Source organism: Phoca vitulina, unplaced genomic scaffold, assembly GCF_004348235.1.
Source record: "Phoca vitulina isolate PV1807 unplaced genomic scaffold, GSC_HSeal_1.0 scaffold91, whole genome shotgun sequence".
Taxonomy (NCBI): Eukaryota; Metazoa; Chordata; class Mammalia; order Carnivora; family Phocidae; genus Phoca; species Phoca vitulina.
This window is the reverse complement of record NW_022589794.1, coordinates 3,175,990-3,199,283: the sequence shown is the minus strand read 5'-3', so window position 1 is coordinate 3,199,283 and position 23,294 is coordinate 3,175,990. Positions and strand designations below refer to the sequence as shown.

Sequence of the window (23,294 nt, the reverse complement as noted above, 5' to 3'; positions counted from 1 at the left end):
CTCTCCCATCCCAAACCACTGGCAACCTCTGAGTTATCTGCTGTCAAATTTCCTTATTAAGGTTCTAGTAGTTTATTTGAATATGAAAACTTTGGAAGAGAAAATATTCCCTTACTGAAGAGACTGTTTTCCCGATCCTAAAAGTAGTATATATTTGTTGAGGAGACTTTGGAATAAATAGAAAAGTACAAAAAAGAAAGGAAGAAAGAAGGAGAAAGAGAAAAGAAAGTAGGTTAACTGTTATTAATCTTTTGACAAATTTCCTTAAGAGTTTTTTTTTTTTTAAGATTGTATTTATTTATTTGACAGAGAGAGACACAGCGAGAGAGGGAACACAGCAGGGGGAGTGGGAGAGGGAGAAGCAGGCTTCCCGCTGAGCAGGGAGCCCGATGCGGGGCTCGATCCCAGGACCCTGGGATCCTGACCTGAGCCGAAGGCAGACGCTTAACGACTGAGCCACCCAGGCGCCACTTCCTTAAGGGTTTTGAGAAAGATTCATTTTCACTTATTTACAATTCATTTATTTTTATATATTTGAGTTTACTCCATATTAACAATTATTTATCATGCTTTCTTCAACACACATAACAGCATCAACATTTTTCTTGTTAACAAACAGCATAATTTTAATGTCTGCATAATATTATACATTTTATACTGCAAATTCTGCACTGTTGTAAGTACTATTTTAGTGATCATCCATAGACATTTCTCTCTTCCTACATTCCTTAGTGTGTTAGCATTAGTAATAGTAGTAGTAAGTAACACATATAGTACTTGTGTGCCAGGCACTGTTTTAAATACTTTACACACATTATCTCACTTAATCCACACAACAGCCCTCTGAGGTAGATACTAGAAGTACCTCCATTAAACAGTTGGGCAAAATTGAGCCATAGGTTATCAGAAACTCTAAGAGGCCAAGTTAAGGGGCTACTCTTCCACTCCCATCAAGAACTGCTGTTTATCATGAAAACTCCTTCTAAAAAGAGTGTATTATATGTATTGGTATATAAGCACTGAGGAGAGCAGTAGTAACTGAGAGACCAGAGACCTAGTTCTGGGTCTAACTTCACTCAAAACCTGAGACCTGCGCCAACTCACCTCATCTCAACTGTATGATGAAGAGTACGAGTTAGATGGTCTTACGTTCCCTGTGGCTCCCAAGTCCCATGACACTAGCAATCATTTCTAGATTTTTCCTGTGAGAGAGACATCGAGATCTTTGTCCTCTTGGTCTCAAAAATATTTATCATTCAACCATCAATCATTAAGCATCTAACATATATCTTGTTTGCTGGCAAATGGCAGATAATGGCTAGTCCCTATACACAGGAGATCCATTTACAGAATGAAAGAGAGAATTAAAACAGGTTCTACTGCTAAATCTTTTTGGGGGCATGAACTTATCACAGAATCTGAAGATTAGGCTCCCCTCCCTAGAAGATATTACCTCTGTACAAACAAGATGATTTCGTATACAATATTAAAAGCTGTTTACTGATCCTCGGAAATGAGTCAATACACCCAATATGGGCACCGATTTCCTCAGGCCAAGTGCTGACGGAGGTAAGAGGGAAACATGTGGCTGGGAGGGAAGCGAGAGCCCTGTGAGCTCTTACTCACGCTCAAGCAGGTTTAACTTCAATGACACACACCAAGGTGAGGCAACAACAGTAACAGGATCACCACAGCTGGCAATGATAGAGCACTCAATATACATCAGGCACTATTCTAAACTGCTTATGTGTTTACTCACTCAATGCCCACCACAGTCCTACAAGGTAAGTATTATCCCTAATGTAAAGAAGCAGAGATCTGTAAGTTAGGCCCAGAGAGGTCAGGCAGCATGCCCAAGTTACTCAGCAAGTTAAGGGCAGAGGTGGGATTTCAACTTGGGTGGTCTAGCTCAAGCTTATGCATTTAACCACTGCGTTTCCTTTATAAAGATAAAGGACTACCTTGGAAGGAGGGTGGCTTTGGGCACTGCTGTTTATTTCATGAGCATAGTTGCTCTAAGTATGGCCCAAGTACCTGTTCCCACTCAAATGGGGACCCTCCCTGGTGTGCTCAAATACCTAATCTTCCTCTAGATCCCCATGTCCGAAGAATCACGGTTTCTAAATTCCCAGGAGCCTTTAGCACCCTGTCTCAAAGAGTGCAACTCTAACTATGACCCTAAACAACATAGAATGGGAAAGTCTGCTAGTAGATGGTCCTTGAGTGTCCTTGATGATAGAATAGAGAAGCTGGATATCTTTTTCTTAATATTTAAAAATATCTTCAAATAATTATCAGAGTAACATGGAATAAACTATAAAACTCAATCCCATTACCTAACAAATCATTTCTGGTCATTTATCCATGGGTACTTTTCCAATTCTTGCCCACATGCAAATATATTTAAAATAAGTACCATTACTAGTAAATGTGTTATTTTTCTACATTACATTATAAGCATTTTCCCTGCTGCTAACCAAAATGTGGCTTAAATCAGACACACAAAACAGAGTAAACACTACTAAATGTCCCAGAAAGACAATTAATTTAAAAAAAAGGGGGGGCATATTAACTCACTGGAATACTATTTTCCACTTTTGTTACAGTAACTGTATCAATTTTTTATTCTTTGCAGTAGCAACTCTATCTTTTTGAAGAAGGTAACAAAGTTGGATAATCTCTCAACAACTCACCTACTTCTCAGATTTTAGCATTTTAAGGCTTGGTCAAGAATGCCCCGAGGACAACTGCTTTTGTAGGAATTTGTGGAAAGAAAAGCTGATGTATTTGTGTACTAAAATGAAATCTTGGGTTATTTCCCCTTCTAGGACCAGCTCTCTAGTGCACAAAAGGGTAGTAACAAGACTGAAAGCATTTCTGCACAGATTACATCTACACAGCTTCTCCCCAGAAGGAGTTTCCAATGCAAAAGAAAGTTATTGCTCTTTGTACAGAACTCTCCACATTCACTATATTAATAAGTATTTCCTCTAATATGATTGGTCTGGTATCGAATAAGGTTAGGGCTGTTGACAAGCGCTGTCCCACACCGGTTACATGTTGAGAACTGTTCTCCAGTGTGGGCTATTTGATGTACAATCAGTGGAGAGTTCTGGCTGAAGATAATCCCACACTGATTACACTTATAGGTGTTTTCCCCAACATGAACCCTCTGATGCTTAATAAGGTCATTCTTCCGGATGAAGGCTTTTCCACATTGGCAACATTCATATGGCTTCTCTCCAGTATGAATTCTCTGATGCACAATGAGGGCAGAACTCTGGCTGAAGGATTTCCCGCAGTCATGGCATTCATACGGTTTCTCTCCAGTGTGGGTTCTCTGATGGGAGAACAGGTGAGAGCTTCGACTGAAGCATTTTCCACAGTCTTTACACTCGAAGGGCTTCAGTCCGGTGTGAGTTCTGTGGTGCACCACAAGGTGAGATCTCTGGCTGTAAGATTTCCCACACTCGTTACATTCATAGGGCCTTACTCTCACGTGAGTTCTCTGATGCAGAATGAGATGTGTGCTCTGTCTGAAAGACTTCCCACACTCGGGACAGTCATAGGGTTTCTCTCCAGTATGAGTTCTCTGGTGCCTAATCAGCCTGGAGCTGTGGACAAAAGATTTCCCACACTGGCTACAAGTGTACAGTTTGTCTCCCGTGTGAGTTCTCTGATGGGTGACAAGGTGAGAAAACCAGCTGAAGGACTTTCCACACTCTTTACATTCATAGGGTTCTTCACCAGTGTGAGTCTTCTGATGGCCAACGAGGTGAGAACTCCGGCTGAAAGATTTTCCACATTCTTTACACTCATAGGGTTTTTCTCCAGTATGAATAAGCCGGTGCCTGGTAAGATTAGAGCGCCAGCTGAAGAATTTCCCACACTCCTTACATTCATAGGGTTTCTCCCTATGTATACTCTTTGATATACCAAGGGATGTACCACTAGTAAGAGAGTTAACAGGATCAGGGCATTTGTAGGACTTATCTCCTGGCTGGGTTCTTGCAAACTGAATAAGGTGAATGTTCTGACAGAAGGTTGGACCACATTCACTGCTACTTGCATAACTTTCCTGATGACCACTAAAAACTAAATTATGTTTTAAATTTTTAGTATGTGAGTCATGTTTATGGAAATACTCTCTCAATACCAGCTGGGTAGGAAGAAGACAGTTTCCCCCATATTTACCATTTTCACAGACTCTCTCCTGAGTAAGTACTCTCTTCTGGGTGAATGCCACTTGCCTCAAATGTCTCTCCTGGTTTTCCTGATACTTGTCCAACTGGTCTTCACATTTCCAGACTTCTTCTAATGACAAATACCAGAGATCATTCTTTGCAATTCCTTCCATTTTAATGCCATAGGATTGTTTATTTTTAGAAATGCTCTTACTGGAAATTGATGATTTAATTTCAACTGCAGTCTCCAAATCTGAAAAAAAAAAAAGAGAGAGAAACTTTTGTGTAAGTAAAAAAAAAAAACATATTAAGGTCTGAATGGTGGGATGTGGAAACAAGTATGTAGACTGTATAGAGCTGCTTGTATGGCTGCCTTCATGGACAGTGAGAAAGGGCAGAGAAGAACAGCAAACAGGAAAGGTGCTGGGCTGTGCAGTAGGTAAGAGGAGCAATGAGGGCAAGAAGACACAGGACTGGGTAGGACACATGGGGTCGGACAGTCAGTGCTGGGGGCCAGTGAGAGAAGTCTCACAGAGAGGCCTGCACTCCCATGATCTCATCTAGTGACACAAGAACCTAACGTGTCTGCTTGTTGCTGGGGCCTTCCCTGACACGCATTCTTCCCAACTACAGCCAATTTCACATTCCTAAGACATGAGTCCAACCGTATGCCAAGACAGTGCCTGTTCTTGACACCACCAAAGCACTACAGAGTAATGCCCAGATAACTGGCACAGGAACTTCTCGGAAAGGCCACGTGACAGGCTGGAAAAGCAACTGGACACAAGTTATCCAGATACAGGTTCTAAATCGAAGCTTTAATGCTACTAGTGGTGAATTTAGACAAGTTGTTAAACTTTTCAAATATCACCTTGCTTATTTGTAATCCAAGAGACAACAGTATTTGTGGTGTAAGATTATTGTTAAGTATTGTAAGGTGTGAGCTCGTCACAGACTCTGACACATGTATGGTCAAAGCAATACCACAGTAATCATTATTAATATTCTCCTGGTCTTGTATTTTGATTCCTTTGTTCTGAGACACCAAGACTTAACAACTGGGACGCCTGGGTGGCTCAGTCAGTTAAGCATCTGCCTTCAGCTCTGGTCATGATCTCAGGGTTCTAGGACCGAGCCCTGCACTGGGCTCCCTGCTCAGCCAGGGGACCTGTTTCTCCCTCTGCCCCTCCCCCTACTCATGTTCTCTCTTTCTCTGTCCCAAAGAAATAAAATCTTAAAAAAAAAAAGGGGGGGGGGGGACTTAACTGACAGGACTCATACCACAGGACACTAACTCACAAGCTAGCCCCTAACTCATATTCTCCTGGACTTTTTTGCTCCTTTGCTTATATCTGTGTGTATTACTGCACATTATTTCCCCTGGTTAAAAGCCTGTTTGTCTCCTAATGCCTTTTAGGTAAAATGTTACGGTTTTTTTTTTTTTCTTAAAGATTTTATTTGACAGAGAGCGAGCACGCACACACACAAGCAGGGGGAGCGAGAGGGAGAGGAAGAAGCAGACTCCCCACAGAGCAGGGGGCCCGATGCAGGACTCAATCCCAGGTCCCTGGGATCATGACCTGAGCTGAAGGCAGACGCTTAACTGACTGAGCCACCCAGGCGCTCAAAATGTTAGGTTCTTAACCTATGGGGGAAAAAAAAAGCCGTATTTTTAAAAGTGATCTCTATGCCTAACGTGGGGCTTGAACTCACAACCCAGATATCAAGAGCTGCATGCTCTATCGACTGAGCCAGCCAGACATCTCCCAAAAACACTATTTACAAAGTACCGCCTCTCCTTACACAAGTGAGGTGATATTCTATTCTTACCTGGTGTATGGGTTGAATTGTGTGCCCCACATAAGATACACTGAAGTCCTAACCGCCAGTATCTCAGAATGCAACCTTATTTGGAAACAGGACCACTGCAGATGTCATTAATGAAGTTGTACTGGTACAGACTGGGCCCCCAATCCAAGATGACTGGTATCCTTACAAGAGGAGAGGAGACACAAAGACACACCGGGAAGCCACGTGAAGGTGGTGGCTGACCGAAATGATGTACTCATAAGCCATGGAACACCTGGGACTACCAGAGCCACGAGAGGCAAGGAAGGATCCTCTCCTAGGGGCTGCAGAGGGCCTATGGCCCTGCTGATACCTTGATCTCAGACTTGTGACCTCTGGAGCTTTAAGAGGGCACACTTATGTCACCCAGTTTGTGGAACTTTATCTCGGCAGCACCAGGAAAGTAATTCACCTGACAATGATCCCCGTGCCAGGCTCCTGACTGCCACCTTCTTTGTGGGAACCCACGATTCCCAATCCTCTTTCACTATTGTGTCAGTCACTAGCTTTTTCCCCACCCTGATGTCTTTTTCTGTTTTAATTTTAAATGTTTTTCAAAGATTTATTTATTGGGCAGGGGGAGGGGGGCAGATAGAGAGGCAGAAAGAGAATCCCAAGCAGACTCTCTGCTAAGCACAGAGCTGGACACAGGGGTCAATCCCACAACCCTGAGATCATAACTTGAGCCAAAATTGAGAGTTGGATGCTCAACCAACTGAGCCACCCAGGCGCCCCTTTTTTCTGTCTTAAATTGTGGTAGACTAGGCATAACATAAAATTTACCATCTTAACCATTTTTAAGGGCCACCTCAGGTACTCCATACATTCACATGGTTGTGCCGCCATCCCCGCACCTCTTCTCATCTGTAGAACTGAAACTTGGTACCTCTTAAAAAGTAAGGCCCCGTTCTCCCCTCCCGCAAGTACCTGCTAAGCACCATTATGCTTCGTCTTTATGATTCTGACGACTTCAACTAACCTCACGTACAGGAATCATACATTACTTGTTCTTTTGTGTCCGGCTTATTTCACTAAATGATATCCTCAATGTTGATCCATGTTGTAGCAGATGGCAGAATTTCCTTCCTTTTTAAGGCTGAATACCAGCCTATTTTGTGTGTGTGTGTGTGTGTGTGTGTGTGTGTGTGTGTGTGTGTCTACTGCCATCATGATTTCTGACAGGAAATGCACCATCTTTTCCCTCTCCTCCCCTCCACCCAAGGCATCAAAATTGCATGGAAAGTTTTTTCAAACCACAAATGCCAACTGGAAAATTCTAAAATGAACATGTGTGAGGAAGAGTGAGGGCTGGGTACCAAAGGAGAACAACCATGAGTGGCGTGTTTGAACATATGAATAGGGTGCTTTACTTCATCAAAATTTTAAAATTTGTCCATGTATTATGTAACACAACACTCAAGTGAGTTATACTTAAAACATATAACATCCATTCATCAACTCATCATCTGTATTCTTTTTAGAGATTTTATTTTATTTAAGTAACCTCTACACCCAATGTGGGGCTTGAACCTACAACCCCAAGATTAAGAGTCACACATTCCACCAACCGAGCCAGCCAGGTGACCCCCCCCATTTGCATTTTTAGATCCACCACTCATTATACTTTCCACATTGATCATGAAGCTCACACAGCCATGTATTTAAGCACATGGAGCTTCAGTATTTCTTTTGACAACAAATTCTCAATAAAAATCTAAACTGTTGATCTAGTTAGTTTTAGATAGTCATCAAGAGACATCTAGGAAAGCTTCCTAAATGAATGAACACAGGAATGAAAAAAATAAAGGAAATAATGGAGAAATGAAAGAAAACAAAACAATCTTTCCTCCCAAGGCACCAAAGCAGCTGGCTGATCAAGTTCTTAACGGTATATTGAAGGACTTGTCTTTCAGGCAGAAAATTGAGGCAGTCACCTATAAGACCAAATGTAAAACAAGTAAAAAATAGTTTATGATATTTAAAAGTACACTTAAAGTGGAAGCTCAGAAAAGGAAGGGACCTGCACTTGACGATGAGTCATAAGAAGTTTCACAGAGGACAACTAAGACTGACAGACTTTATTCACATCACACTCAAAGCTCGAGATGCAGGGAAGCACCAAATACGTGTGGACACTGGGGATCAGACAGAGGCAACACAGGTCCTCACAGCATGACTAGGCCACACTGGATTCCTGTGGAGTCACATGCCTCACCACACACCGAGGTTATCTGCAGTATGACTCAGACAGCAGCACCCAAGATGGCTGGAGAGGAAGATGCCAGAGGACTGCACTTACAAACACAGGTCAGGGAAAAGACTGCTTCTATAGAATAAAGGAAGAAGAAGAAAAACAACAACCTTCTATTTCTTTTTTCTTTTTTTAGAGATTTTATTTATTTATTTGAGAGACAGACAGACAAAGAGGGGGGGAAGGGCAGAGGGAGAGGAAGAAGGAGACGCCCCACTTGAGCAGGGAGCCCGATGTGGGGCTCAGTCCCAAGACCCTGAGATCATGACCTGAGCTGAAGTCAGATGCTCTACCGACTGAGCCACCTAGGTGCCCCTTCAACCTTCTATTTCTTAACCTAGAAAGCAGATATTCAACGCACAGGGAAATTGGGGAAAGGAATGATGTTCGGAATCCACATAATGATTTGCATTTTAGAGATATTAAGATGAAAACAAAATAGGAATAAATTGAGAAAACATGAAATATAGAGCTAGAATAGAGTAAGAAAAAGATGTTTTGGGAGCAGCAGTTCTGGAGAGAAAGGAGTTCAGCCAGCAGGAACTGGCAAGCCCTCTGCAAACTCTGAAGAGTGGTCGGTTACCAAGCCCACTGCATGGCTTACATATAGCAGGAAAGCCATAGGAAAAGGGAAAGGGAAAAGGCAGGCAAGGAGGAAAGAAAAGACTGTATGACAAATAAGAGAATGGGAACACTAGAATCAGTGTAAGAATCAGGAAAGCAAGACCAACAGAGCTGAAACAAGTACACCAACAGAAACATAATTTTCATGAAGAACACATCTTTGTCTCCGAATGCAAATGATGTGTGATAAGACTGTAGAAAGACTGGTCATGGGGAAATAGAAGGTAAATAAACTCAGTCTTCTCTATAGAAATGAGGAGAACTAGTGACCACTATGTCCAGGTATTCCAGCCTCTAACAGCTCATCTGGGTTACTGCTGCAATGTCTCTTGACTGGTGCTCACCTGGATGGGTCTCCTGGTGAATCCCTCTCTCCACCAGCCACGGCTCTTCCCCTTTCTCCAATTGGAGGATCACATCTGGTTTGGGAAGCTGATGCCCTGTACACAGCAAAAGATAAAGAACTGCACAGGGGTTGGGGAACTCTGGGCTGGACACAAAGAGCATCCCAGATTCAGCCCCAACCCCCAAACCCTTCTTAGTCCTGGGGGGACTCTGAAGAGTAGACAAGGGGAGGCTACAGAGGCAGCAAAATATGCATGTTTTTAAAATTCAACAAATCAAAACAAAAAAATTTTTTTCCGCAAAAACAGAAGTGAGTACAAAACCCTCTTCTATGCCCCAAAGAAATTAGGTCCCTAACCCTAAGCTCACACTCTGATATATGTGCTTCATTCTCCATACCTTTTGATCAATAAAAAACCAAAATCATCGCAGGGGGATATCTCTGAGAACAGAAGTTAGTCTTACCCAAGGAAATCAGGTTCTTATAGTTCTCCAGCATCACATCTTTGTACATGACCTGCTGAGCAGCATCCAGCAGCTTCCACTCCTCCCTGGTGAAGTTCACAAGTACATCCTTGAAGGTCACCAATGTCTACAACATGGAACAAATCTGTAATAAGCCAGATGTGTATCTCTGCCCTCCCTTCTTGAGTACTGACAGAAAAAGAGATTAGGCAGACAGCACTGGGGCAGGAAAAGAGGATGGACCAGAATTTATTCCAAAAGTGAGTAGTACTTATTTGGGTTCTGGTCAAGTCCTAAAAGGAATGTCCAAAAAGCAGTTCCATGTTATGCTCTAGGTTTAGAAACTGTCAGAAGAACATTTGTTTGTTTGTTTGTTTATTTTAGGGGGGAGGGGCAGGGGGAGAGAGAAAAAGAGAGAATCCTTAAGAAGACTCCCCACTGAGCGCAGAGCCCAACAAGAGGCTCGATCCCAGGACCCTGAGATCACAACCTGAGCCAAAACCAAGAGTCAGACACCCAAGTGACTGAGCCACCCAGGGGCCCCAAAAGAACTTTTATTTAAATCAAGTTTGTTATGAACAGCTATAGCAAGGAGTATCAGACACCAAAGTTAATCTACACTTATATTCTGTGAAATAAAGAACCTAATTCAAGGCAGAAAAAAACAGCCCTCAGTCCAAGTACAACTTAATGCTTAAGAGACTAACATCAGGGCGCCTAGGTGTCTTAGTAGATTAAGCGTCCAACTCTTGGTTTTGGCTCAGGTCATGATCTCAGGGTCGTGAGATCGAGCCCCGTGTCGGGCTCCACACTCAGTGGGACGTCTGTTTCTCTCCTTTTCCCTCTCCCTCTGTCCTCTGCCCACTCGCACACGCACTCTCTAAAATAAATAAATCTTTAAAAAAAAGAGAGACCAACCTCACCATGTTTTCTGATCTAAAATAATTATCCAAGACATCTTTGCTAAACATTGAATAGCATTTTTTAAAAATAGAGATTATATTTTAATAGTAACAAAGTAATTTGACAAACAATAGATACAGAAGCAAGGCCTTCTTCATTAGCTACATCAAAAAGAAATGCTGAGGGCGCCTGGGTGGCTCAGTTGGTTAAGCGACTGCCTTCAGCTCAGGTCATGATCCTGGAGTCCCGGGATCGAGTTCCGCATCGGGCTCCCTGCTCAGCAGGGAGTCTGCTTCTCCCTCTGACCCTCCCCCTCTCATGCTCTCTCTCTCTATATCTCATTCTCTCTCTCAAATAAATAAATAAAATCTTTAAAAAATAAAAAAAAAAATAAAAAAAAAAAAGAAATGCTGATTTAACAAAAAAACACTTACTTGAATGAGGATTTTTCTTCAAAGACCATGAAGGTCAGACAAGGGAATAATGGTTTTTTCAATACTGAAAAAAAGACCTGTCAAGCCATTTCTATATCCAGTGAAAACATATTTCAGGAATGATGCAAAATATACTCTAAAATGAAGTAAAAGAATTTGTTACCAGCAAACCTGCTCTAAAAGACATATTAAAAGTAGTTATTCAAACAAAAGGGAAATGTTACCAAAGAGAAACTTTAAATCTCAAGAATGAAGGATGAGCAACAAAAACAGTAAATATCTGGGTAAATATAATAGACTAGTTTTCTTAAGTCCTTCAAAATATGTAGCACAGCTGAGAGCAAAAACCACAACACTTTCTGGTGGGATTTTCAATATACCAGAGGTAATACATACAGGATGCTCCAGGGGAAGCTGGACCCACACGGGAACCAGTCTCCCACCCTGGATGCTCCCAGAGGTTCCACCCTCCTCCAAGCTCCTCATGCCTGGGTGGCAGCTACCCCTAAGTAAGTACATAACTTGTGCCTGAGCTCCCCATGGAGGCATCACGTAGCCAGCTCCACATCTAGGACAACCAGGAACCAGAGAGACCCTCAAGGCACAACATTCCCAGTTCCCACCTAACTTTTTAGGGAGGAAGTGTGCTGTGGACTTCATTCCCTAGTGTGGATCAAAGCATTTTATCGGAGTGCTTAATATTACCCCACTTGACTCCTGCCCACATCACTGTTAAACGTGCATTTCTTTTATATAAAAGGTATATGAATAGTGTATAACATATGAATAAAACTACATCTACAAATAAAGCAAACAAAAGAGTGCTAGTCTCCCAGAGGAGAGTGTCCAAGATATAATTTCTGAAGTTCCTAGGCAAAGGAACTCCAGAACTTAAGCTAAAAGGGATTCTCAGTTGGAAAACAAAGAAGGCAGCCCAACTTACATGGGACCTGGCAGTTAGTGACTTGGCTTCCATGCCCTCCTTGTTTTTGATGATGCTTTTTTGAGTAATGGAGATCCTGAGAAGATGAAGCTGGAGAAAAGAAAGAAACATGAAGAAAGTCTGCTGTGACAGGGAGGCTTCATAAATCATCAACCTAGACTCCCTCACACCCAGCTGGGTATAATGCAAACACCCACCACACAAAGAAGAACATCAGAGATAGTCCAAAAATATATCTACAATGTCTGAAATTCCCAGGAGTATGAAGAACTATGTAGACTGCCATTTTCTCCTTAGTCTCTAGAGTTCCATGCAAAATTTCATTTTTAATTTAATGGTTTGGCTGCTACAAATCCTCTTTTTTGAGAAAAACAAACCAAGACACAAAACCTGCCTTGATCTAACACCCTTACTTTACAGATAAGAAAAAAGTGTTTTCTCCAGCTTATCAGAGAAGGGAAGTCAGAGATTAGAAGCACAAGAAACATGTGATGTGCCGTTACTGGCCTGCAGGTGGATGGTGTCACATGGCAGGGAATGGGGGCAGTCTCTGGGAGCTAAGAGCAACACCCAGCTGACAGCCAGTCCTATCATAGTCCCACAGCCACAAGTAACTGAATTCTGCCAACAATCAGAGCCTCCAAATGAGAACCCAGGCCAGCTAACACCTTGAAAGCAGCTGTTGGATATCTGAGCAGAAAACCCAGCCAGAGAGGGTCAGACTTCCACCTACAGAACTGTGAGCCAGTAAGTGGGTGCTTTTGAAGCTACTAAGTTTGTGATAGTTTGTTAACAGCAATAGGGAACCAATACATGATCAATTATCTGTTAAAGATACTTAAATAATAAAGAAAAATATCATATATTTACCTACGTAGTTACCATTGCCACTGCTTTTCATCCTTTCCTGTAGATCCAGATTTCCACTTGGTTTCATTTCCTTTCTCCCTGAAGGCCATCTCTTAACATTTCCTGCAATGTGGGTCTGCTGGTAATGAATTCTTTCAGCTTTTTAAGTCTGACAATGTCTTCATTTTGCCTTTTTTTTCTAAACGGCTTTACTAAGATATAATTCACATACCATACAATTCATCCACTCAAAGTATACAATCCAATGGTTTTGGCAATTACATTATCAGTCTTTAAAATTGTAGTAAAAAAATTAACAAAATTTGCTATCTTAATTATTGTTACGTGTACAATTCAGTGGCATTAATTACATTCACAATATTGTACAACCATCACTAATAATTCCAAAACTTTCTCATCACCCCAGCGGAAACTCTGAAACATTAACCAAACTCCCTATTCCTGCATCCCCTCAGACTCCAATAACCTCTAATCTCCTTTGTCTCTCTGAATTTGCCAATTCTAGAAAACTCATATAAATGGAATCATACAATATTTGTCCTTTTGTGTCTAGCTTACGTGACTCCACATCATGTCTTCAAGGTTCATCCATGCTGTAGCATGAATCAGAACTTCATTCCTTCTAACGGCCAAATAATATTCCATTGTATGGAGAGACCACATTCTGTTTGTCCCTTCATCTGCTGATGGACCCCTGGGTTGTTTCCATCTATTGGCTCTTGTGCACAGTGCTGCTGTGAACACTGGCATACAAGTATCTGCTCGTGTCCCTGCTTTCAATTCCTTCCGGTCTATACCTAGAAGTGGAAGTGCTGGGTCATATGGTAATTGCATGTTTAGCTTTTTGAGGACCCACAAAACTGTTTTCCACAGTGGCAGCATCACTGTGAGTTGTGATGCTGAGTTCCAATTTCCCCACATGCTTGCCAAAACTTGTTATTCCATTTTTTAAATTATTATAGCCATCCTAGTTGGTGTGAAGTGGTATTTCATTGTATTTTGATTTGTATTATTTTCATGTATTTAGTAGCCATTTGCATATCCTCCTTGGAGAAATGTCTGTTCAAGTCCTTTGCCCATTTTTAAATTAGATAGTTTGTTTCTGTTATTGAGCTGTAGTTCTTTACATATTCTACGTATAAGCACATATATATTTATATATCCTATATATATTAAACCCTTATCAGATATATAATTTCCAAATATTTTCTCCCATTCTGTTGATTGTCTTGTCTTTGTTGTTGAAATATATTTTTGCTGAATTTAGAATTCTAAGTAGAGTTAATTTTCCTTTCAGTGCTTTACATAAATAGTTCCACTCCCAATGTTCCAGGAATTACGAGAGTTTTCCAGTCTGGCTAGTAGTAACAGGCAGTATTCCCCATGCAAATATCAGGACTATTCCCTCCAACCCTTTAGAGGATTCTTTCCCTGGCCTTGTGGAGTTTCCTCACACACACGTGCTGCTCTGTGCTCTTGAGTACTCGTGGGAGACCCTCTGCAGACCTGTCCTCTCTGGTGGTCTGTCCTATGAACTCCAGCTGCTTTGCTCTCCCCAGATTCTCAGCTCCATCCTTGACTCAGGAAGTCTGCTGGGCTCCACCTCAGGTTCTCCTTCCTCTGCTGTAAACTGGAAACCCTCTCAAGGCAATAAACTGGGACAATCAGAAGGCTTACCTCGTTGATTTTCCATCTCCCAGGGATGACTGTCCTTTGTCATCTGATATCCAGGGTCTTAGAACGATTGTTTCATGTATTTTGTCTGTCTTTGTTGTTGTTGTTGCCGTTGTCCCTGTTATTCCATGTTGGCCAGAAACAGAAGTCTATAAACATTGCGTTTTTAAGTTGTTTTAAACTTAGATTGTATTTTTAATTTCCACCTTTTGAATACGGGGCTTGAATATTTCCCATATGTTTGTATTTACAGTTCTTTTGAATCTGTTTTCTTTCCTATTGTTTTCCCCCCTTTGTCTTCTGGAGATCTTACGGATTTCCATCTCAGTTCTATGCAAATTTACATGCATAAAAGCAGTATGGCTTCTGCCCTGCCACACCACTAAAAACCGTTCTCACCAATGACATCTATTACAGAGGACACTGTTGGCCTTTTGATTGTTCTTGAAGCTCTTTATTTACTTTGCTTCCTTCCTCACCTAGCTTCCCTCTGTGTATCTTGGTTCTCAGTCTTCTCTAATGATTCGCTGCATCTCTCGGTCTCCACTTTCAATGCCCCCCTGGGCACTTCCAGGACACACAATGTACCTACTTGTTTTATCCCCACTGTCTATCCCACTGCCAGGCACACAACAGAACTGTGTTTCGGCTACATGAATAGACCACTCTGTCTTCTATCCCGACCTTGCTCCTCAACCTCAACTGCATATTTCCAACTGTGGCTAATAGCATGGATTCTGCAGCCAGACTGCCCAGGTTCAAGTCTCTGCTCCAATACTTACTAGGAGGTTTCTTAACCTTTCCTGGAACTTACTTTTCTTTTCTTTTTTTTTTTTAAGATTTTATTTATTTATTTGACAGAGACGAGACACAGCGAGAGAGTGAACACAAGAAGGGGGAGTGGGAGAGGGAGAAGCAGGCTCCCTGAAGCAGGGTCCCCGCTGAGCAGGGAGCCCGATGCGGGGCTCGATCCCAGGACTCTGGGATCATGACCTGAGCCAAAAGCAGACGCTTAACGACTGAGCCACCCAGGCGCTCCTGGAACTTACTTTTCAATGTCACATGAATAAAGGCTGAAATAACCAGGGATGTTAAACTGTGTAAGAAATTACTTTATGGAAGCAAGAGAATGGTTTTCACATATTTACAGGTCCTGTGGAACAGGGATATTTATTTTGAGTTGCTCCAGAGGGCAGAATTAGGAGTAATGTGTGCAGTCACAAAGAAATCAATTACAAGTCAATATTATAATCATATGACACCTGGAAATAGATCAGGTTGCCTAAGAAAGCAGGAAATTCTGGCCACCAATAAATTTTCAATCGGATCTTATTAAAAAAACTACAGTACAGCCTCTACTTTACATAGGTATCTAAGGTCCATTCCATTAACTCTCCCATTTTAGGATTATATAAAACACAAAAAGCCTGCAATTAGTCTCATGTCATCCTAATTTCCCTTAACCTACAGTTCTGATAACTTACTCAAACCTTTCTCTAAACCAGTGGTTTTCAGCCCTAACTGAATGCTGGAAATGCCAAGTATATTCATAAATTATGACACCTGGATCCCATGCCATCCTTCTCTGAGAGATTCTGACTTAATTGTATAGAGAGGGGCCAGGCTTTTGTTTCTTTTAAATAGTTCCCTGGGTGACTCAACTGTGAAGCCAAGTTTGAGAATCACTGATCTAAGCCATTATTTAATCTATGCAACTGGGGCACCTGGGTGGCTCAGTTGGTTAAGCATCTGCCTTCGGCTCAGATCATGATCCTGGAGTCCCAGGATCGAGTCCCACATCGGGCTCCCTGCTCAGCGGGGAGTCTGTTTCTCCCTCTGATCCTCCCCCTCTCATGCTCTCTGTCTCCCATTCTCTCTCTCAGATAAATAAATAAAATCTTAAAAAAAAAAAAAAACTATGCAACTATTCAAATCTATTTGAACTAATCAATTAATTAAATCCTACCACTTCTTAGAAATAATCAGATTCTTTTAAGATTTTATTTTATTTTATTTTTTTAAAGATTTTATTTATTTATTTGACAGACAGAGACAGCAAGAAAGGGAACACAAGCAGGGGGAGTGGGAGAGGGAGAAGCAGGTTTCCCGCTGAGCGGGGAGCCCGATGCAGGACTCGATCCCAGGGCCCTGGGATCATGACCTGAGCCGAAGGCAGACGCTTAACGATACTGAATAGACACTTAATCTTGGGGAGCCACCCAGGCGCCCCAAGATTTTATTTATTTTAGAGAGAAAGCACACACGCGTGCACGAGCAGGAGAGGAGCAGAGGAAGAGGGAGATAATCTCCAGCTGACTCCATGCACAGCACAGAGCCCGACGTGGAGCTCCATCCCAAGACCCTGAGATCATGACCTAAGCTGAAACCAAGAGTCAGATGCTTAACTGACTGAGCCACCCAGGCACCCTGGAATAATCAGATTCTTTTATCACTGATACCTTTCTGTGCAACTGGCCAAAACTGATTTCTCTAAAGTAACAATTGTCACTGCCATGTGGGGATACTGGGATGAGTTTTGTGTTTAGGGAAACAGCTGGAAACAGCTGGTAAGTTGATTACTATCTTGATATTATATATTTGGATCTTCTTCTGTCATTTTAATAAATAATTAGTGGACACTTACTATGCGCCTGGCTCTGTACAAGGCCCAGGAGATAAAAACACGAATACAGTATTTATTCCTGACAGCAAGCAGCTGAGTCTAGCTGAAGACACTGAAAATGGACACCTACAGTCCACTATGATTACTGCTCTGACAACAGCATGCATGCCCAAGGGGTCATGGAGCACGGAAAATAGCACCCAGCACCACCTGGTGATTTCAAGGCTGGGTCCTAGAGCTAATTAGGCAGACAAAGAAGGGTGGGGACGTGTGTAAACAAAGACAGAGCCTAAGACAATGATGTATGGGGAAGGGAGCTCACTGCAGCTGGTGCATACTTGTGAAGGGCAGGGAACAGCCAGAAGGGAGCCCATAGACGCACGTGACCAGACCTAGGTCACAAAAGGACAAAAAAGCCATTTTCAGACTCTGTCCTACATGTTATAAGCCCAGAAATGATACTAGATTTGCACCTTAAAAATGCTTCCCCTGCATTTGGGGCGGTTGTGTAATGGACTGATGGAAGATATAACAGTAGCAAAGAAACAAGGAAGAAGGCTAAAACCATAATCCAGAGGATGGGAACACAAATTAGGACTAAGGGTAGAAGCTCAGATGGAGGCATCAATTGGAGGCTTGTAAGACTTTGGAAAGATTGGTGTATCCTGGAAATCAAATGGATATGGATGTGAAGATGGGTTGGGGTTAAAGATGACTCCCAGTTTCCTGGGTGACCGATATGACAACAATGTATCAAGAGGAGTAGACACTAGAGAAATGATGGTACTGGGCTGTTTTTTGTTTTGTTTTAAAGAAAGGCAGACTGCCACATGCAGCGCCTCATTTGGATGTGTCTGGAGTCTTGGAAACTTGTTCTCCTACAAATGGACCTTGAGAGCTTGTTTGGAAGTTCTAGCAGGGAGCGCAGCTTCTTGTATATCCTTGACCAAAGAATGGTCCTCCTCTATTGGGGAAGGTTGTCCTCTTTGATTGAACCTGCAACTTTGGGAGGGATGCACGTGGAGCAGTGAAGGAGGAAGGGGACACCCACCTACCTGGCCAGATCAGTTAAACCAACCTTGGTGATCAATGGGGTGACAAATGTTGCAGCCAGATCGTCCTCACATCCTGATGGGGTTGGTTTTAAACTCAGAAAGTGGGACAGAGAACTGACATTTAGGAGACGTATGTAGATGTGAGGGTTATCCAGCTGTATCATCTGCCTTCGACATTTCTGTTCTATCTGTATCTATGCAAACTACTCAGCTATATTCTCCAACAAGATTTGGGGGGTAGGGGATGGTCTTTTGTCATAGATTTGAGAGTGACTATGTTCTTCCACTATGAGATAAAGGTGAAGTAGGCAGATGGACAGGAGTCTAAGTGAGATCATACATTCTTATCAACAACCCTATGACGTAATAATTCTTATAAAGCCCACTAAGAAACAGTAAGATTTGATAAAGTTAGTTAATGTATTATCAGATGACACCATGGCAGTATATAAAGTCAACCAAAGATAATGTGAAGAGTACAATGAAGTGTAAGACCAGGATTAAATTATTGGGAAAATCAACATTTAGGAAGCAAATAGAAGAGAAAGAAAAGCCCACGAAGGAGGCAAAGAAAGACCCACTAGAGAATGAGAAGATCCGGAAGAGAGGTGTATCAAAAGCCAGAAGAGAGAATTTCAAGGAGGGGAGACTTAAAAGAGTTCAGGTAAGTTAAGGAGCATAATGTACAGGATTGGTTAGATAAGGGTTCACTAGTGATTAGGGGAGACTGGTCTCAATATATCACTGGCAACAGCAGACAAATTCCACAAAAGGAATGAAAAGTTTGGAGGTGAAAAAAGAAGAGAAAGTGCACACCTGGAAGAGGTGCTGGGGACTGGAGAGTCTGTAGACTGAGAGGAAGGAAGTAACAGACAAGCAGGTTGGAGCCAGAGGAGAGAATAGGGCAAGGATGGAGTCAGAAGCTCAGATGGAGGCATCAATTGGAGGCTTGTAAGGCAGGAAGCTAGCAACACCAGCTCTCTCTATGCCTTTCTTCTATAGTCACATCTCCCCCTGATGCTCACCTTCTGCCTCCCTATTCCAACTCTGATGGACCTCTGTGATTATACTTGGCCCACCGAACAATCCAGGGTAATCTCACCATCTTAAGGTCCTTAGTTGAATCACATCTGCAAGGTCCCTTTTGCCATATAGCAATATTAATATATCCACAGGTTCTGGTTCTTTGGGGAGTGATTATTCTGCCTACCACCAGGGCACAGATGGGCTGCAAGAAGCTTTCAGTATGAACCAGAAGGCTATGAAAGAGACTATCCAGGGCATAAGAGGTTCTGCAGCACGGCTCCAACCAAGTCACTGAGCACACAAGCTTCACAACCATCTACTTTCACGGCCTTGACAACATTTCAAACTTAATTCCTGCTGCACTCGCCCCATGATCTCTGGGCCTCATTTAAATGCCACCTTTTCTGACAAGCCTTCCTGTTGTCCCAGAGAGAGTAACTGTTCCCTGGCCAGTACTCATGGAGAACTTTGTACATGATTCTAGCACTTCAACACCCTACTTACTGTCCACCTCCCTTATAAGGAACTACTTGAGAATTGGGATAATCTCATTCGAAATCTAAGAGACTAGCATAGTGCTTTCAACTTCGTATTTGTTCCACTGGCATTTGTCCAACACTTAAGGAGCGCCCACAAAGATTACGTGTCTGTTTCCCAAGGTGTCTGCCCTCCAGTCTCCATCTGAAGACCCAGTACTTGAGCGCCAGTACCCAGAGATAGGCAAGACCTTGTCAGGGACAGCATTTCACTCAGGTATATGAAGTGTATGCTTCTTTTTTTTTTTTTTTTTTTAACATTGACTGATTTATTTTAGAGAGAACGAAGGAGCAGGGAGAGGGGTAGAGGGGGAAGGAAAGGGAGAGAGAGTCTCAAGCAGACTCCTCTCTCAGTGTGGAGCCTGACTTGGGACCCTGAGATCATGACTTGGGACCATGAGTTCATGACCAGAACCGAAACAATACACAAGAGTCGAATGCTCAACCAACTGAGCCACCCAGGCACCCCTGGAGTATACGCTTCCTAATAAAAGAGAACAGGATCTCTTTAGATTTTGAGTAAGTTCACTAGTTTTTAGCATGTGCAAGGGGCAAGGAATGATTAGCAAAAGGACCCAGCAGCCACAGAGTGAGAACTCTGGGGCCAGGAGAGATGGCAAAGACATACTTGAAGATACAAAAGGCAAAGACCATGCATCTGCGAAAACTCAGAAAATGTGTACTTTCATTTTGTGCACTTCATTTTAGATAAATTTTACATCAAAAGAAAAAGCTAAACGAATACTGAATTCTAATTAATAACACATATACATTTTCAAGTATTTAGGGGAAGTATACTGATATATGCAATTTACTCAATACACACCAAAAAAAGATGGACTGATGAAGAAATAAATATATGTTAAAATAAGTACAGTAAAATGTTAATGGTGGAGTCTAGGAGGGTGGTTTACAAGTATTCTTTTAATTTAGCTGTACGCTCAAAAGTTTTCATAATGAAATATGAGAAAAGGTAAGAATGAGATAGCAGAGAGGTATTGTGTGAAAGAGGCAAAAATGATGCTCTGGGTGTTGGTACTGTGTCAGGGATACATATACAGCCTATGCCACACCCAGTCCTGACCTTGCTTTGTGGCCAGAAGATATAAGACATGTTGATGTGATAGGAGACAACGACTCTGATAGGAGACATGCAAGAAGGAGTACTGCAGGTCAAGGTGTATTGTAAGCAAAACAGAGATGTTATAATATGAAGCTTCCTTTTCCTTAAAATAAAAATTCTTAAAACCTAAAAGGTTTTTTAAACTATGTTACTAAGCCTTCAGTGTTTGAATTACGTCATGTAAACCAAGGAAACCCATCATTTCTAGGAGTATTTCTCTTTAACAGAAACATTTTCTCACCAAATTATGAAAAGCAATAAGCCACTTCCATAACACTTTTAAGAAGATAAAGACATAAAGAACACAGTGCATGGATATTCTTGAAAAAAATTCCATTTATATTTCCTTAACAACTGAATTTAATAAAAAACAGAACTGGTCTCATTCCCATTCATCCTTTATTCTTCTACCTCCTAGTAAGGTTTTAAAGTTTTCTCACATAGTGCAGGCATATCTCTAGTTAAAATTAATATTAGGTATTCTATTACTGTTGTGAGTAGACTTTCTTCCAAAAAGACATGTGTTAGCTTGTTACTGAGGACAGTAAAGCAATCTGTTCACTTACATATTTCCTTCTCAGTCACTTTACTAAAAACTCATTGATGTTAACTGAATCTCTTTCACATGGCGGGGGTATAGTTAATTAATAAGAATAATTTTGTAGTCTCTTTTCCAGAAGGTATGCTTTGTATCTATGTAAATACGGTATTGTCCTAAGCGGAATTTGGAGACAATATTAATATAAAATACTGATAAACAGACTTCCTTCTTTAATTTATCTGTATCTCAAATCCCTGCCCTGTGGCTGGCACATGCTAAGAGCTCAAGAAATGTGTGTTGAGAGAAGAAATGACAGAACAAGGGAACAATTTTCAAGAATAGGCAAGAATGTGTGAAATTCACCGTCCAGGAAGCTTTGCAAGACAGAGGAGGAGTTGTGCTATTTAACTGTCTGGAGAGTTAAGTACAGTCGACATTGCCAACCTGACAAGGTTTGTCAGCACGCATTCTGGATGACATCTCATGTTCCCTTTCACTTCTTCGTAAAAGACAATATATTGAAGAACTGAACCGCTTCACCTTCTCCACCGACTCTGGCTGGTGTTGACCTTGCCTGTGACACCATACCAGATACCGGATGATACCTACCATTCTGAATAGCTTAACAACTCTCGTATCGAGGAAAAATAAAAACACATTAAACTTGAGCTGTCTCTGAAAAATAAAACTATGTTAAACACATACCCACCTCCAGTTAATCTATTTGATTTAAAACACACACACACTAAAGATTAAGGAGGTGGGAGCTGGAGATACAGGGCTTTTTTAGAATTTTGTTGTAAAAGACCACACACCAACTGGCCTGATCTTAAAGACCGAGGATGCTGATACAAGAAATTCTGAGGAAAGTAACTCAATATAACTTCAACAGTAAGTGAAAAGGTTTATTTAACTTAGTATTTTTAGACTAGACCAAGAAATAGAAACCTATCCAGCCCCTTCTACAGCTATACGTATGAAAGCAGACCTCCTTCTTCAAGAAGCAAGCAGCATGCGGCTCACACTCTCCACGAACAGAATCCAATGGTTTATGTATTTGAAAACCAGTGTAACCACGTCTGGTTTCTCCTAGGAACGGAAGGCTTCTACTGCTAAGAAATTTCCTGCTCTAACAAAAAGAGCACGATCCTTTTCATCAAATGCTAGAAAAGCCACAAGCAAAATGTTAAACAGCTAGCCCTAGCTGGGGAAAAAGAAAGGCAGGACGAGAGGAAACCTCATTTTGAATCACTGAGTATCTGGCTCCGGCCTACGGGCCCCGCCATCCCCGCAGAGACTCGGGTGTCGCCACTATTCCTGCCAAACAGGACCGTGGGCCGTTAATGCCACGACGTGAAGTCAAGGAGTACCCCGCAACGCGGAAACCGTCATTCACGCACGGGGTGAAAATCACACCAGAAGGAAGCACTTCTCACTGAGGAAATCATCGTCCGCCTACAACCACGAGGCTAGCAAGCCCGGGGCTGCGGGAAGGACGACCCAGCACACGCACACACACACGCACAAACACACACCAGCGCGCGCGTGTATACCTGCAGCGAGCACCCAGCAGGCGCGCAGGGGTAGGCGATCCGTCACAATGGCAGCAGCAACGGCAAATCAATGACGAGCCGGGCCTCCGCTAGCAGGCGCCCCGCGGCCACCGGGGTGCGGAGGTTCCGTCCGGGTGGCTGCCGGCTCTCCGCGGGGGGGAGTTCCCTCCTCACCTCCCACCCGCCCGCCAGCCCGCCAGCCCGCCCCGCGTCCCCTCACGCTCGCGCTGCGACCCCGGCCCGTCCCACACGCCCCGCCCCCGTCCCTTCACGCACGCGCCGAGGCCCCCCCCCCC

The 23,294-nt window shown here is 42.4% G+C and overlaps 2 protein-coding genes across 7 annotated transcripts in view; one reads left to right on the top strand and one right to left on the bottom strand.

The window, feature by feature from the left end:
* Positions 1-398: 398 nt before the first annotated feature.
* Positions 399-23,184, bottom strand: ZNF10 (zinc finger protein 10). Of its 6 annotated transcripts, XM_032396331.1 has the most exons (7): positions 14,545-15,408; positions 12,868-13,058; positions 11,998-12,087; positions 9,718-9,844; positions 9,252-9,347; positions 4,399-4,437; positions 399-4,314 (listed from the first exon to the last, which is right to left on the bottom strand). In XM_032396331.1, exons 3-7 carry the CDS (start codon positions 12,028-12,030, stop codon positions 2,975-2,977), a joined length of 1,635 nt encoding a protein of 544 aa, XP_032252222.1. In that variant the 5' UTR covers positions 12,031-12,087; positions 12,868-13,058; positions 14,545-15,408; the 3' UTR covers positions 399-2,974. The 6 variants fall into 6 exon arrangements, with proteins under 6 accessions (XP_032252222.1, XP_032252220.1, XP_032252219.1 ...); XM_032396329.1 differs by lacking the exon at positions 14,545-15,408 and adding an exon at positions 22,999-23,184 and having other exon boundaries at positions 399-4,437; positions 12,868-12,969; XM_032396328.1 differs by having other exon boundaries at positions 399-4,437; positions 12,868-12,982; positions 14,545-15,407.
* The window catches only part of ZNF891 (zinc finger protein 891), a 14,297-nt gene continuing 9,703 nt past the window's right edge, over positions 18,701-23,294 (top strand). The window contains 2 exon segments of the mRNA XM_032396383.1: positions 18,701-18,883; positions 19,905-19,998. Coding sequence (XP_032252274.1) covers positions 18,701-18,883; positions 19,905-19,998 — 277 coding nt within the window.

Coding starts and splice junctions, on each gene's coding strand:
- ZNF10 (XM_032396329.1), bottom strand. CDS start 12,030: ATGGAAGCCAAGTCACTAACTGCCAGGTCCCAT. Junction 9,348..9,717: donor TAAGAACCTGATTTCCTTGG/GTAAGACTAACT, acceptor TGCTGTGTACAG/GGCATCAGCTTCCCAAACCA. Junction 4,438..9,251: donor TCACCAGGAGACCCATCCAG/GTGAGCACCAGT, acceptor TTTTTTTTTCAG/ATTTGGAGACTGCAGTTGAA.